Source organism: Salvelinus fontinalis, chromosome 7 (assembly GCF_029448725.1).
Source record: "Salvelinus fontinalis isolate EN_2023a chromosome 7, ASM2944872v1, whole genome shotgun sequence".
Taxonomy (NCBI): domain Eukaryota; kingdom Metazoa; phylum Chordata; class Actinopteri; order Salmoniformes; family Salmonidae; genus Salvelinus; species Salvelinus fontinalis.
The window spans coordinates 6,667,523-6,681,751 of NC_074671.1; the positions used below are offsets into that span (position 1 = coordinate 6,667,523).

The 14,229-nt window shown below is 45.9% G+C and overlaps 1 protein-coding gene across 1 annotated transcript in view; it reads left to right on the top strand.

Annotated features, from left to right (window-relative positions):
* LOC129858948 (phospholipid phosphatase-related protein type 5-like) overlaps positions 1-14,229 on the top strand; it is a 106,079-nt gene that overhangs the window by 80,319 nt on the left and 11,531 nt on the right. The window contains exon 5 of the mRNA XM_055928200.1: positions 149-262. Within this exon, the coding sequence (XP_055784175.1) occupies positions 149-262 (114 nt within the window). The remainder of the gene's footprint in view (positions 1-148; positions 263-14,229) is intronic.

The window sequence follows — 14,229 nt, forward strand, 5'->3', positions numbered from 1 at the left end:
TCCTGTCTCTCTCTGCAGTGTGTTCTAGATGGTGTATAACTCCTGTCTCTCCTTGCTGTGTGTTCTAGGTGGTGTATAACTCCTGTCTCGCTCTGCTGTGTGTTCTAGATGGTGTATAACTCCTGTCTCTCCCTGCTGTGTGTTCTAGGTGGTGTGTGTGTTGCATAACTTCAAAGGCAAGCTGTTACTGACTGGTGAAGACCCCCCACAGGAGAACATGTCTAGAGTGGAGAGCCCACTGGAGAAGTACATCACATTGCAGGTATTCAACCCTGTACACTATTCCCTACTCGACCCTACACCCTGTAGAAACACACCATGTAGAAACACCCTACACCCTGTAGAAACACCCTACACCCTGTAGAAACACACTACACCCTGTAGAAACACACTACACCCTGTAGAAACACACTACACCCTGTAGAAACACACTACACCCTGTAGAAACACCCTACACCCTGTAGAAACACACTACACCCTGTAGAAACACCCTACACCCTGTAGAAACACACTACACCCTGTAGAAACACACTACACCCTGTAGAAACACCCTACACCATGTAGAAACACACTACACCCTGTAGAAACACCTTACACCCTGTAGAAACACCCTACACCCTGTAGAAACACCCTACACCCTATACACCCTGTAGAAACACCCTACACCCTGTAGAAACACACTACACCCTGTAGAAACACCCTACACCCTGTAGAAACACCCTACACCCTGTAGAAACACACTACACCCTGTAGAAACACACTACACCCTGTAGAAACACACTACACCCTGTAGAAACACACTACACCCTGTAGAAACACACTACACCCTGTAGAAACACCCTACACCCTGTAGAAACACACCCTGTAGAAACACCCTACACCCTGTAGAAACACACCATGCAGAAACACACTACACCCTGTAGAAACACACTACACCCTGTAGAAACACACTACACCCTGTAGAAACACACCACACCCTGTAGAAACACCTACACCCTGTAGAAACACACTACACCCTGTAGAAACACAATACACCCTGTAGAAACACACTACACTCTGTAGAAACACACTACACCCTGTAGAAACACACTACACCCTGTAGAAACACCCTACACCCTGTAGAAACACACTACACCCTGTAGAAACACCCTACACCCTGTAGAAACACCCTACACCCTGTAGAAACACACTACACCCTGTAGAAACACACTACACCCTGTAGAAACACCCTACACCCTGTAGAAACACACTACACACTGTAGAAACACCCTACACCCTGTAGATACACACTACACCCTGTAGAAACACCCTACACCCGGTAGAAACACACTACACTCTGTAGAAACACCCTGTAAAAACACACTACACCCTGTAGAAACACCCTACACCCTGTAGAAACACACTACACCCTGTAGAAACACACTACACCCTGTAGAAACACACTCCACTCTGTAGAAACACCCTGTAAAAACACACTACACCCTGTAGAAACACCCTACACCCTGTAGAAACACCCTACACCCTGTAGAAACACACTCCACTCTGTAGAAACACCCTGTAAAAACACACTACACCCTGTAGAAACACACTACACCCTGTAGAAACACACTCCACTCTGTAGAAACACCCTGTAAAAACACACTACACCCTGTAGAAACACACTACACCCTGTAGAAACACCCTACACCCTGTAGAAACACACTACACCCTGTAGAAACACACCCTGTAGAAACACACTACACCCTGTAGAAACACACTACACCCTGTAGAAACACACTCCACTCTGTAGAAACACCCTGTAAAAACACACTACACCCTGTAGAAACACCCTACACCCTGTAGAAACACACTACACCCTGTAGAAACACCCTACACCCTGTAGAAACACACTACACCCTGTAGAAACACACTACACCCTGTAGAAACACCCTACACCATGTAGAAACACACTACACCCTGTAGAAACACCTTACACCCTGTAGAAACACCCTACACCCTGTAGAAACACCCTACACCCTATACACCCTGTAGAAACACCCTACACCCTGTAGAAACACACTACACCCTGTAGAAACACCCTACACCCTGTAGAAACACCCTACACCCTGTAGAAACACACTACACCCTGTAGAAACACACTACACCCTGTAGAAACACACTACACCCTGTAGAAACACACTACACCCTGTAGAAACACACTACACCCTGTAGAAACACCCTACACCCTGTAGAAACACCCTGTAGAAACACCCTACACCCTGTAGAAACACACCATGCAGAAACACACTACACCCTGTAGAAACACACTACACCCTGTAGAAACACACTACACCCTGTAGAAACACACCACACCCTGTAGAAACACCTACACCCTGTAGAAACACACTACACCCTGTAGAAACACAATACACCCTGTAGAAACACACTACACTCTGTAGAAACACACTACACCCTGTAGAAACACACTACACCCTGTAGAAACACCCTACACCCTGTAGAAACACACTACACCCTGTAGAAACACCCTACACCCTGTAGAAACACCCTACACCCTGTAGAAACACACTACACCCTGTAGAAACACACTACACCCTGTAGAAACACCCTACACCCTGTAGAAACACACTACACACTGTAGAAACACCCTACACCCTGTAGATACACACTACACCCTGTAGAAACACCCTACACCCGGTAGAAACACACTACACTCTGTAGAAACACCCTGTAAAAACACACTACACCCTGTAGAAACACCCTACACCCTGTAGAAACACACTACACCCTGTAGAAACACACTACACCCTGTAGAAACACACTCCACTCTGTAGAAACACCCTGTAAAAACACACTACACCCTGTAGAAACACCCTACACCCTGTAGAAACACCCTACACCCTGTAGAAACACACTCCACTCTGTAGAAACACCCTGTAAAAACACACTACACCCTGTAGAAACACACTACACCCTGTAGAAACACACTCCACTCTGTAGAAACACCCTGTAAAAACACACTACACCCTGTAGAAACACACTACACCCTGTAGAAACACCCTACACCCTGTAGAAACACACTACACCCTGTAGAAACACACCCTGTAGAAACACACTACACCCTGTAGAAACACACTACACCCTGTAGAAACACACTCCACTCTGTAGAAACACCCTGTAAAAACACACTACACCCTGTAGAAACACCCTACACCCTGTAGAAACACCCTACACCCTGTAGAAACACCCTACACCCGGTAGAAACACACTACACTCTGTAGAAACACCCTGTAAAAACACACTACACCCTGTAGAAACACCCTACACCCTGTAGAAACACCCTACACCCTGTAGAAACACACTACACCATGTAGAAACACACCCTGTAGAAACACACTACACCCTGTAGAAACACCCTACACCCTGTAGAAACACCCTACACCCGGTAGAAACACACTACACCCGGTAGAAACACACTACACCCTGTAGAAACACCCTACACCCTGTAGAAACACACTATACCCTGTAGAAACACACTACACCCTTTAGAAACACACCCTGTAGAAACACCCTACACCCTGTAGAAACACCCTACACCCTGTAGAAACACACCTACACCCTGTAGAAACACACTATACACTGTAGAAACACACTACACCCTGTAGAAACACACTACACCCTGTAGAAACACACTACACCCTGTAGAAACACCCTACACCCTGTAGAAACACACTACACCCTGTAGAAACACACCCTGTAGAAACACCCTACACCCTGTAGAAACACCCTACACCCTGTAGAAACACACCCTGTAGAAACACACCCTGTAGAAACACACTACACCCTGTAGAAACACCCTACACCCTGTAGAAACACCCTACACCCTGTAGAAACACACTACACACTGTAGAAACACCCTACACCCTGTAGATACACACTACACCCTGTAGAAACACCCTACACCCGGTAGAAACACACTACACTCTGTAGAAACACCCTGTAAAAACACACTACACCCTGTAGAAACACCCTACACCCTGTAGAAACACACTACACCCTGTAGAAACACACTACACCCTGTAGAAACACACTCCACTCTGTAGAAACACCCTGTAAAAACACACTACACCCTGTAGAAACACCCTACACCCTGTAGAAACACCCTACACCCTGTAGAAACACACTCCACTCTGTAGAAACACCCTGTAAAAACACACTACACCCTGTAGAAACACACTACACCCTGTAGAAACACACTCCACTCTGTAGAAACACCCTGTAAAAACACACTACACCCTGTAGAAACACACTACACCCTGTAGAAACACCCTACACCCTGTAGAAACACACTACACCCTGTAGAAACACACCCTGTAGAAACACACTACACCCTGTAGAAACACACTACACCCTGTAGAAACACACTACACCCTGTAGAAACACACTCCACTCTGTAGAAACACCCTGTAAAAACACACTACACCCTGTAGAAACACCCTACACCCTGTAGAAACACCCTACACCCTGTAGAAACACCCTACACCCGGTAGAAACACACTACACTCTGTAGAAACACCCTGTAAAAACACACTACACCCTGTAGAAACACCCTACACCCTGTAGAAACACCCTACACCCTGTAGAAACACACTACACCCTGTAGAAACACACCCTGTAGAAACACACTACACCCTGTAGAAACACCCTACACCCTGTAGAAACACCCTACACCCGGTAGAAACACACTACACCCGGTAGAAACACACTACACCCTGTAGAAACACCCTACACCCTGTAGAAACACACTATACCCTGTAGAAACACACTACACCCTTTAGAAACACACCCTGTAGAAACACCCTACACCCTGTAGAAACACCCTACACCCTGTAGAAACACCCCTACACCCTGTAGAAACACACTATACACTGTAGAAACACACTACACCCTGTAGAAACACACTACACCCTGTAGAAACACACTACACCCTGTAGAAACACACCCTGTAGAAACACACTACACCCTGTAGAAACACACTATACCCTGTAGAAACACACTACACCCTGTAGAAACACACTACACCCTGTAGAAACACCCTACACCCTGTAGAAACACACTACACCCTGTAGAAACACACCCTGTAGAAACACCCTACACCCTGTAGAAACACCCTACACCCTGTAGAAACACACCCTGTAGAAACACACTATACCCTGTAGAAACACACTACACCCTGTAGAAACACACTACACCCTGTAGAAACACCCTACACCCTGTAGAAACACCCTACACCCTGTAGAAACACACCATGTAGAAACACACTACACCCTGTAGAAACACACTACACCCTGTAGAAACACACCCTGTAGAAACACACTACACCCTGTAGAAACACACTACACCCTGTAGAAACACACCATGTAGAAACACACTACACCCTGTAGAAACACACTACACCCTGTAGAAACACACCCTGTAGAAACACCCTACACCCTGTAGAAACACACTACACCCTGTAGAAACACACTACACCCTGTAGAAACACCCTACACCCTGTAGAAACACACTACACCCTGTAGAAACACACTACACCCTTTAGAAACACACCATGTAGAAACACACCACACCCTGTAGAAACACACTACACCCTGTAGAAACACACCATGTAGAAACACACTACACCCTGTAGAAACACACTACACCCTGTAGAAACACACCATGTAGAAACACACCACACCCTGTAGAAACACACTACACCCTGTAGAAACACACCCTGTAGAACCACACTATACCCTGTAGAAACACACTACACCCTTTAGAAACACACCCTGTAGAAACACCCTACACCCTGTAGAAACACCCTACACCCTGTAGAAACACCCCTACACCCTGTAGAAACACACTATACACTGTAGAAACACACTACACCCTGTAGAAACACACTACACCCTGTAGAAACACACTACACCCTGTAGAAACACACTACACCCTGTAGAAACACCCTACACCCTGTAGAAACACACTACACCCTGTAGAAACACACTACACCCTGTAGAAACACACTCCACTCTGTAGAAACACCCTGTAAAAACACACTACACCCTGTAGAAACACCCTACACCCTGTAGAAACACCCTACACCCTGTAGAAACACACTCCACTCTGTAGAAACACCCTGTAAAAACACACTACACCCTGTAGAAACACACTACACCCTGTAGAAACACACTCTACTCTGTAGAAACACCCTGTAAAAACACACTACACCCTGTAGAAACACACTACACCCTGTAGAAACACCCTACACCCTGTAGAAACACACTACACCCTGTAGAAACACACCCTGTAGAAACACACTACACCCTGTAGAAACACACTACACCCTGTAGAAACACACTACACCCTGTAGAAACACACTCCACTCTGTAGAAACACCCTGTAAAAACACACTACACCCTGTAGAAACACCCTACACCCTGTAGAAACACCCTACACCCTGTAGAAACACCCTACACCCGGTAGAAACACACTACACTCTGTAGAAACACCCTGTAAAAACACACTACACCCTGTAGAAACACCCTACACCCTGTAGAAACACCCTACACCCTGTAGAAACACACTACACCCTGTAGAAACACACCCTGTAGAAACACACTACACCCTGTAGAAACACCCTACACCCTGTAGAAACACCCTACACCCGGTAGAAACACACTACACCCGGTAGAAACACACTACACCCTGTAGAAACACCCTACACCCTGTAGAAACACACTATACCCTGTAGAAACACACTACACCCTTTAGAAACACCCTACACCCTGTAGAAACACCCCTACACCCTGTAGAAACACACTATACACTGTAGAAACACACTACACCCTGTAGAAACACACTACACCCTGTAGAAACACACTACACCCTGTAGAAACACACCCTGTAGAAACACACTACACCCTGTAGAAACACACTATACCCTGTAGAAACACACTACACCCTGTAGAAACACACTACACCCTGTAGAAACACACTATACCCTGTAGAAACACACTACACCCTGTAGAAACACACTACACCCTGTAGAAACACCCTACACCCTGTAGAAACACACTACACCCTGTAGAAACACACCCTGTAGAAACACCCTACACCCTGTAGAAACACCCTACACCCTGTAGAAACACACCCTGTAGAAACACACTATACCCTGTAGAAACACACTACACCCTTTAGAAACACCCTACACCCTGTAGAAACACCCCTACACCCTGTAGAAACACACTATACACTGTAGAAACACACTACACCCTGTAGAAACACACTACACCCTGTAGAAACACACTACACCCTGTAGAAACACACCCTGTAGAAACACACTACACCCTGTAGAAACACACTATACCCTGTAGAAACACACTACACCCTGTAGAAACACACTACACCCTGTAGAAACACCCTACACCCTGTAGAAACACACTACACCCTGTAGAAACACACCCTGTAGAAACACCCTACACCCTGTAGAAACACCCTACACCCTGTAGAAACACACCCTGTAGAAACACACTATACCCTGTAGAAACACACTACACCCTGTAGAAACACACTACACCCTGTAGAAACACCCTACACCCTGTAGAAACACCCTACACCCTGTAGAAACACACCATGTAGAAACACACTACACCCTGTAGAAACACACTACACCCTGTAGAAACACACCCTGTAGAAACACACTACACCCTGTAGAAACACACTACACCCTGTAGAAACACACCATGTAGAAACACACTACACCCTGTAGAAACACACTACACCCTGTAGAAACACACCCTGTAGAAACACCCTACACCCTGTAGAAACACACTACACCCTGTAGAAACACACTACACCCTGTAGAAACACCCTACACCCTGTAGAAACACACTACACCCTGTAGAAACACACTACACCCTTTAGAAACACACCATGTAGAAACACACCACACCCTGTAGAAACACACTACACCCTGTAGAAACACACCATGTAGAAACACACTACACCCTGTAGAAACACACTACACCCTGTAGAAACACACCATGTAGAAACACACCACACCCTGTAGAAACACACTACACCCTGTAGAAACACACCCTGTAGAACCACACTATACCCTGTAGAAACACACTACACCCTTTAGAAACACACCCTGTAGAAACACCCTACACCCTGTAGAAACACCCTACACCCTGTAGAAACACCCCTACACCCTGTAGAAACACACTATACACTGTAGAAACACACTACACCCTGTAGAAACACACTACACCCTGTAGAAACACACTACACCCTGTAGAAACACACCCTGTAGAAACACACTACACCCTGTAGAAACACACTATACCCTGTAGAAACACACTACACCCTTTAGAAACACACTACACCCTGTAGAAACACACCCTGTAGAAACACCCTACACCCTGTAGAAACACCCTACACCCTGTAGAAACACACCCTGTAGAAACACACCCTGTAGAAACACACCCTGTAGAAACACCCTACACCCTGTAGAAACACCCTACACCCTGTAGAAACACCCCTACACCCTGTAGAAACACACTATACACTGTAGAAACACACTACACCCTGTAGAAACACACTACACCCTGTAGAAACACACTACACCCTGTAGAAACACACTACACCCTGTAGAAACACCCTACACCCTGTAGAAACACACTACACCCTGTAGAAACACACTACACCCTGTAGAAACACACTCCACTCTGTAGAAACACCCTGTAAAAACACACTACACCCCGTAGAAACACCCTACACCCTGTAGAAACACCCTACACCCTGTAGAAACACACTCCACTCTGTAGAAACACCCTGTAAAAACACACTACACCCTGTAGAAACACACTACACCCTGTAGAAACACACTCCACTCTGTAGAAACACCCTGTAAAAACACACTACACCCTGTAGAAACACACTACACCCTGTAGAAACACCCTACACCCTGTAGAAACACACTACACCCTGTAGAAACACACCCTGTAGAAACACACTACACCCTGTAGAAACACACTACACCCTGTAGAAACACACTACACCCTGTAGAAACACACTCCACTCTGTAGAAACACCCTGTAAAAACACACTACACCCTGTAGAAACACCCTACACCCTGTAGAAACACCCTACACCCTGTAGAAACCCTGTAGAAACACCCTACACCCGGTAGAAACACACTACACTCTGTAGAAACACCCTGTAAAAACACACTACACCCTGTAGAAACACCCTACACCCTGTAGAAACACCCTACACCCTGTAGAAACACACTACACCCTGTAGAAACACACCCTGTAGAAACACACTACACCCTGTAGAAACACCCTACACCCTGTAGAAACACCCTACACCCGGTAGAAACACACTACACCCGGTAGAAACACACTACACCCTGTAGAAACACCCTACACCCTGTAGAAACACACTATACCCTGTAGAAACACACTACACCCTTTAGAAACACCCTACACCCTGTAGAAACACCCCTACACCCTGTAGAAACACACTATACACTGTAGAAACACACTACACCCTGTAGAAACACACTACACCCTGTAGAAACACACTACACCCTGTAGAAACACACCCTGTAGAAACACACTACACCCTGTAGAAACACACTATACCCTGTAGAAACACACTACACCCTGTAGAAACACACTACACCCTGTAGAAACACCCTACACCCTGTAGAAACACACTACACCCTGTAGAAACACACCCTGTAGAAACACCCTACACCCTGTAGAAACACCCTACACCCTGTAGAAACACACCCTGTAGAAACACACTATACCCTGTAGAAACACCCTACACCCTGTAGAAACACCCTACACCCTGTAGAAACACACCCTGTAGAAACACACTATACCCTGTAGAAACACACTACACCCTTTAGAAACACCCTACACCCTGTAGAAACACCCCTACACCCTGTAGAAACACACTATACACTGTAGAAACACACTACACCCTGTAGAAACACACTACACCCTGTAGAAACACACTACACCCTGTAGAAACACACCCTGTAGAAACACACTACACCCTGTAGAAACACACTATACCCTGTAGAAACACACTACACCCTGTAGAAACACACTACACCCTGTAGAAACACCCTACACCCTGTAGAAACACACTACACCCTGTAGAAACACACCCTGTAGAAACACCCTACACCCTGTAGAAACACCCTACACCCTGTAGAAACACACCCTGTAGAAACACACTATACCCTGTAGAAACACACTACACCCTGTAGAAACACACTACACCCTGTAGAAACACCCTACACCCTGTAGAAACACCCTACACCCTGTAGAAACACACCATGTAGAAACACACTACACCCTGTAGAAACACACTACACCCTGTAGAAACACACCCTGTAGAAACACACTACACCCTGTAGAAACACACTACACCCTGTAGAAACACACCATGTAGAAACACACTACACCCTGTAGAAACACACTACACCCTGTAGAAACACACCCTGTAGAAACACCCTACACCCTGTAGAAACACACTACACCCTGTAGAAACACACTACACCCTGTAGAAACACCCTACACCCTGTAGAAACACACTACACCCTGTAGAAACACACTACACCCTTTAGAAACACACCATGTAGAAACACACCACACCCTGTAGAAACACACTACACCCTGTAGAAACACACCATGTAGAAACACACTACACCCTGTAGAAACACACTACACCCTGTAGAAACACACCATGTAGAAACACACCACACCCTGTAGAAACACACTACACCCTGTAGAAACACACCCTGTAGAACCACACTATACCCTGTAGAAACACACTACACCCTTTAGAAACACCCTACACCCTGTAGAAACACCCTACACCCTGTAGAAACACACTACACCCTGTAGAAACACACCCTGTAGAAACACACTACACCCTGTAGAAACACCCTACACCCTGTAGAAACACCCTACACCCGGTAGAAACACACTACACCCGGTAGAAACACACTACACCCTGTAGAAACACCCTACACCCTGTAGAAACACACTATACCCTGTAGAAACACACTACACCCTTTAGAAACACCCTACACCCTGTAGAAACACCCCTACACCCTGTAGAAACACACTATACACTGTAGAAACACACTACACCCTGTAGAAACACACTACACCCTGTAGAAACACACTACACCCTGTAGAAACACACCCTGTAGAAACACACTACACCCTGTAGAAACACACTATACCCTGTAGAAACACACTACACCCTGTAGAAACACACTACACCCTGTAGAAACACCCTACACCCTGTAGAAACACCCTACACCCTGTAGAAACACACCCTGTAGAAACACCCTACACCCTGTAGAAACACCCTACACCCTGTAGAAACACACCCTGTAGAAACACACTATACCCTGTAGAAACACCCTACACCCTGTAGAAACACCCTACACCCTGTAGAAACACACCCTGTAGAAACACACTATACCCTGTAGAAACACACTACAACCTTTAGAAACACCCTACACCCTGTAGAAACACCCCTACACCCTGTAGAAACACACTATACACTGTAGAAACACACTACACCCTGTAGAAACACACTACACCCTGTAGAAACACACTACACCCTGTAGAAACACACCCTGTAGAAACACACTACACCCTGTAGAACACACTATACCCTGTAGAAACACACTACACCCTGTAGAAACACACTACACCCTGTAGAAACACCCTACACCCTGTAGAAACACACTACACCCTGTAGAAACACACCCTGTAGAAACACCCTACACCCTGTAGAAACACCCTACACCCTGTAGAAACACACCCTGTAGAAACACACTATACCCTGTAGAAACACACTACACCCTGTAGAAACACACTACACCCTGTAGAAACACCCTACACCCTGTAGAAACACCCTACACCCTGTAGAAACACACCATGTAGAAACACACTACACCCTGTAGAAACACACTACACCCTGTAGAAACACACCCTGTAGAAACACACTACACCCTGTAGAAACACACTACACCCTGTAGAAACACACCATGTAGAAACACACTACACCCTGTAGAAACACACTACACCCTGTAGAAACACACCCTGTAGAAACACCCTACACCCTGTAGAAACACACTACACCCTGTAGAAACACACTACACCCTGTAGAAACACCCTACACCCTGTAGAAACACACTACACCCTGTAGAAACACACTACACCCTTTAGAAACACACCATGTAGAAACACACCACACCCTGTAGAAACACACTACACCCTGTAGAAACACACCATGTAGAAACACACTACACCCTGTAGAAACACACTACACCCTGTAGAAACACACCATGTAGAAACACACCACACCCTGTAGAAACACACTACACCCTGTAGAAACACACCCTGTAGAACCACACTATACCCTGTAGAAACACACTACACCCTTTAGAAACACACCCTGTAGAAACACCCTACACCCTGTAGAAACACCCTACACCCTGTAGAAACACCCCTACACCCTGTAGAAACACACTATACACTGTAGAAACACACTACACCCTGTAGAAACACACTACACCCTGTAGAAACACACTACACCCTGTAGAAACACACCCTGTAGAAACACACTACACCCTGTAGAAACACACTATACCCTGTAGAAACACACTACACCCTTTAGAAACACACTACACCCTGTAGAAACACACCCTGTAGAAACACCCTACACCCTGTAGAAACACCCTACACCCTGTAGAAACACACCCTGTAGAAACACACCCTGTAGAAACACACCCTGTAGAAACACCCTACACCCTGTAGAAACACCCTACACCCTGTAGAAACACCCCTACACCCTGTAGAAACACACTATACACTGTAGAAACACACTACACCCTGTAGAAACACACTACACCCTGTAGAAACACACTACACCCTGTAGAAACACACTACACCCTGTAGAAACACCCTACACCCTGTAGAAACACACTACACCCTGTAGAAACACACTACACCCTGTAGAAACACACTCCACTCTGTAGAAACACCCTGTAAAAACACACTACACCCTGTAGAAACACCCTACACCCTGTAGAAACACCCTACACCCTGTAGAAACACACTCCACTCTGTAGAAACACCCTGTAAAAACACACTACACCCTGTAGAAACACACTACACCCTGTAGAAACACACTCCACTCTGTAGAAACACCCTGTAAAAACACACTACACCCTGTAGAAACACACTACACCCTGTAGAAACACCCTACACCCTGTAGAAACACACTACACCCTGTAGAAACACACCCTGTAGAAACACACTACACCCTGTAGAAACACACTACACCCTGTAGAAACACACTACACCCTGTAGAAACACACTCCACTCTGTAGAAACACCCTGTAAAAACACACTACACCCTGTAGAAACACCCTACACCCTGTAGAAACACCCTACACCCTGTAGAAACACCCTACACCCGGTAGAAACACACTACACTCTGTAGAAACACCCTGTAAAAACACACTACACCCTGTAGAAACACCCTACACCCTGTAGAAACACCCTACACCCTGTAGAAACACACTACACCCTGTAGAAACACACCCTGTAGAAACACACTACACCCTGTAGAAACACCCTACACCCTGTAGAAACACCCTACACCCGGTAGAAACACACTACACCCGGTAGAAACACACTACACCCTGTAGAAACACCCTACACCCTGTAGAAACACACTATACCCTGTAGAAACACACTACACCCTTTAGAAACACCCTACACCCTGTAGAAACACCCCTACACCCTGTAGAAACACACTATACACTGTAGAAACACACTACACCCTGTAGAAACACACTACACCCTGTAGAAACACACTACACCCTGTAGAAACACACCCTGTAGAAACACACTACACCCTGTAGAAACACACTATACCCTGTAGAAACACACTACACCCTGTAGAAACACACTACACCCTGTAGAAACACCCTACACCCTGTAGAAACACACTACACCCTGTAGAAACACACCCTGTAGAAACACCCTACACCCTGTAGAAACACCCTACACCCTGTAGAAACACACCCTGTAGAAACACACTATACCCTGTAGAAACACACTACACCCTGTAGAAACACACTAC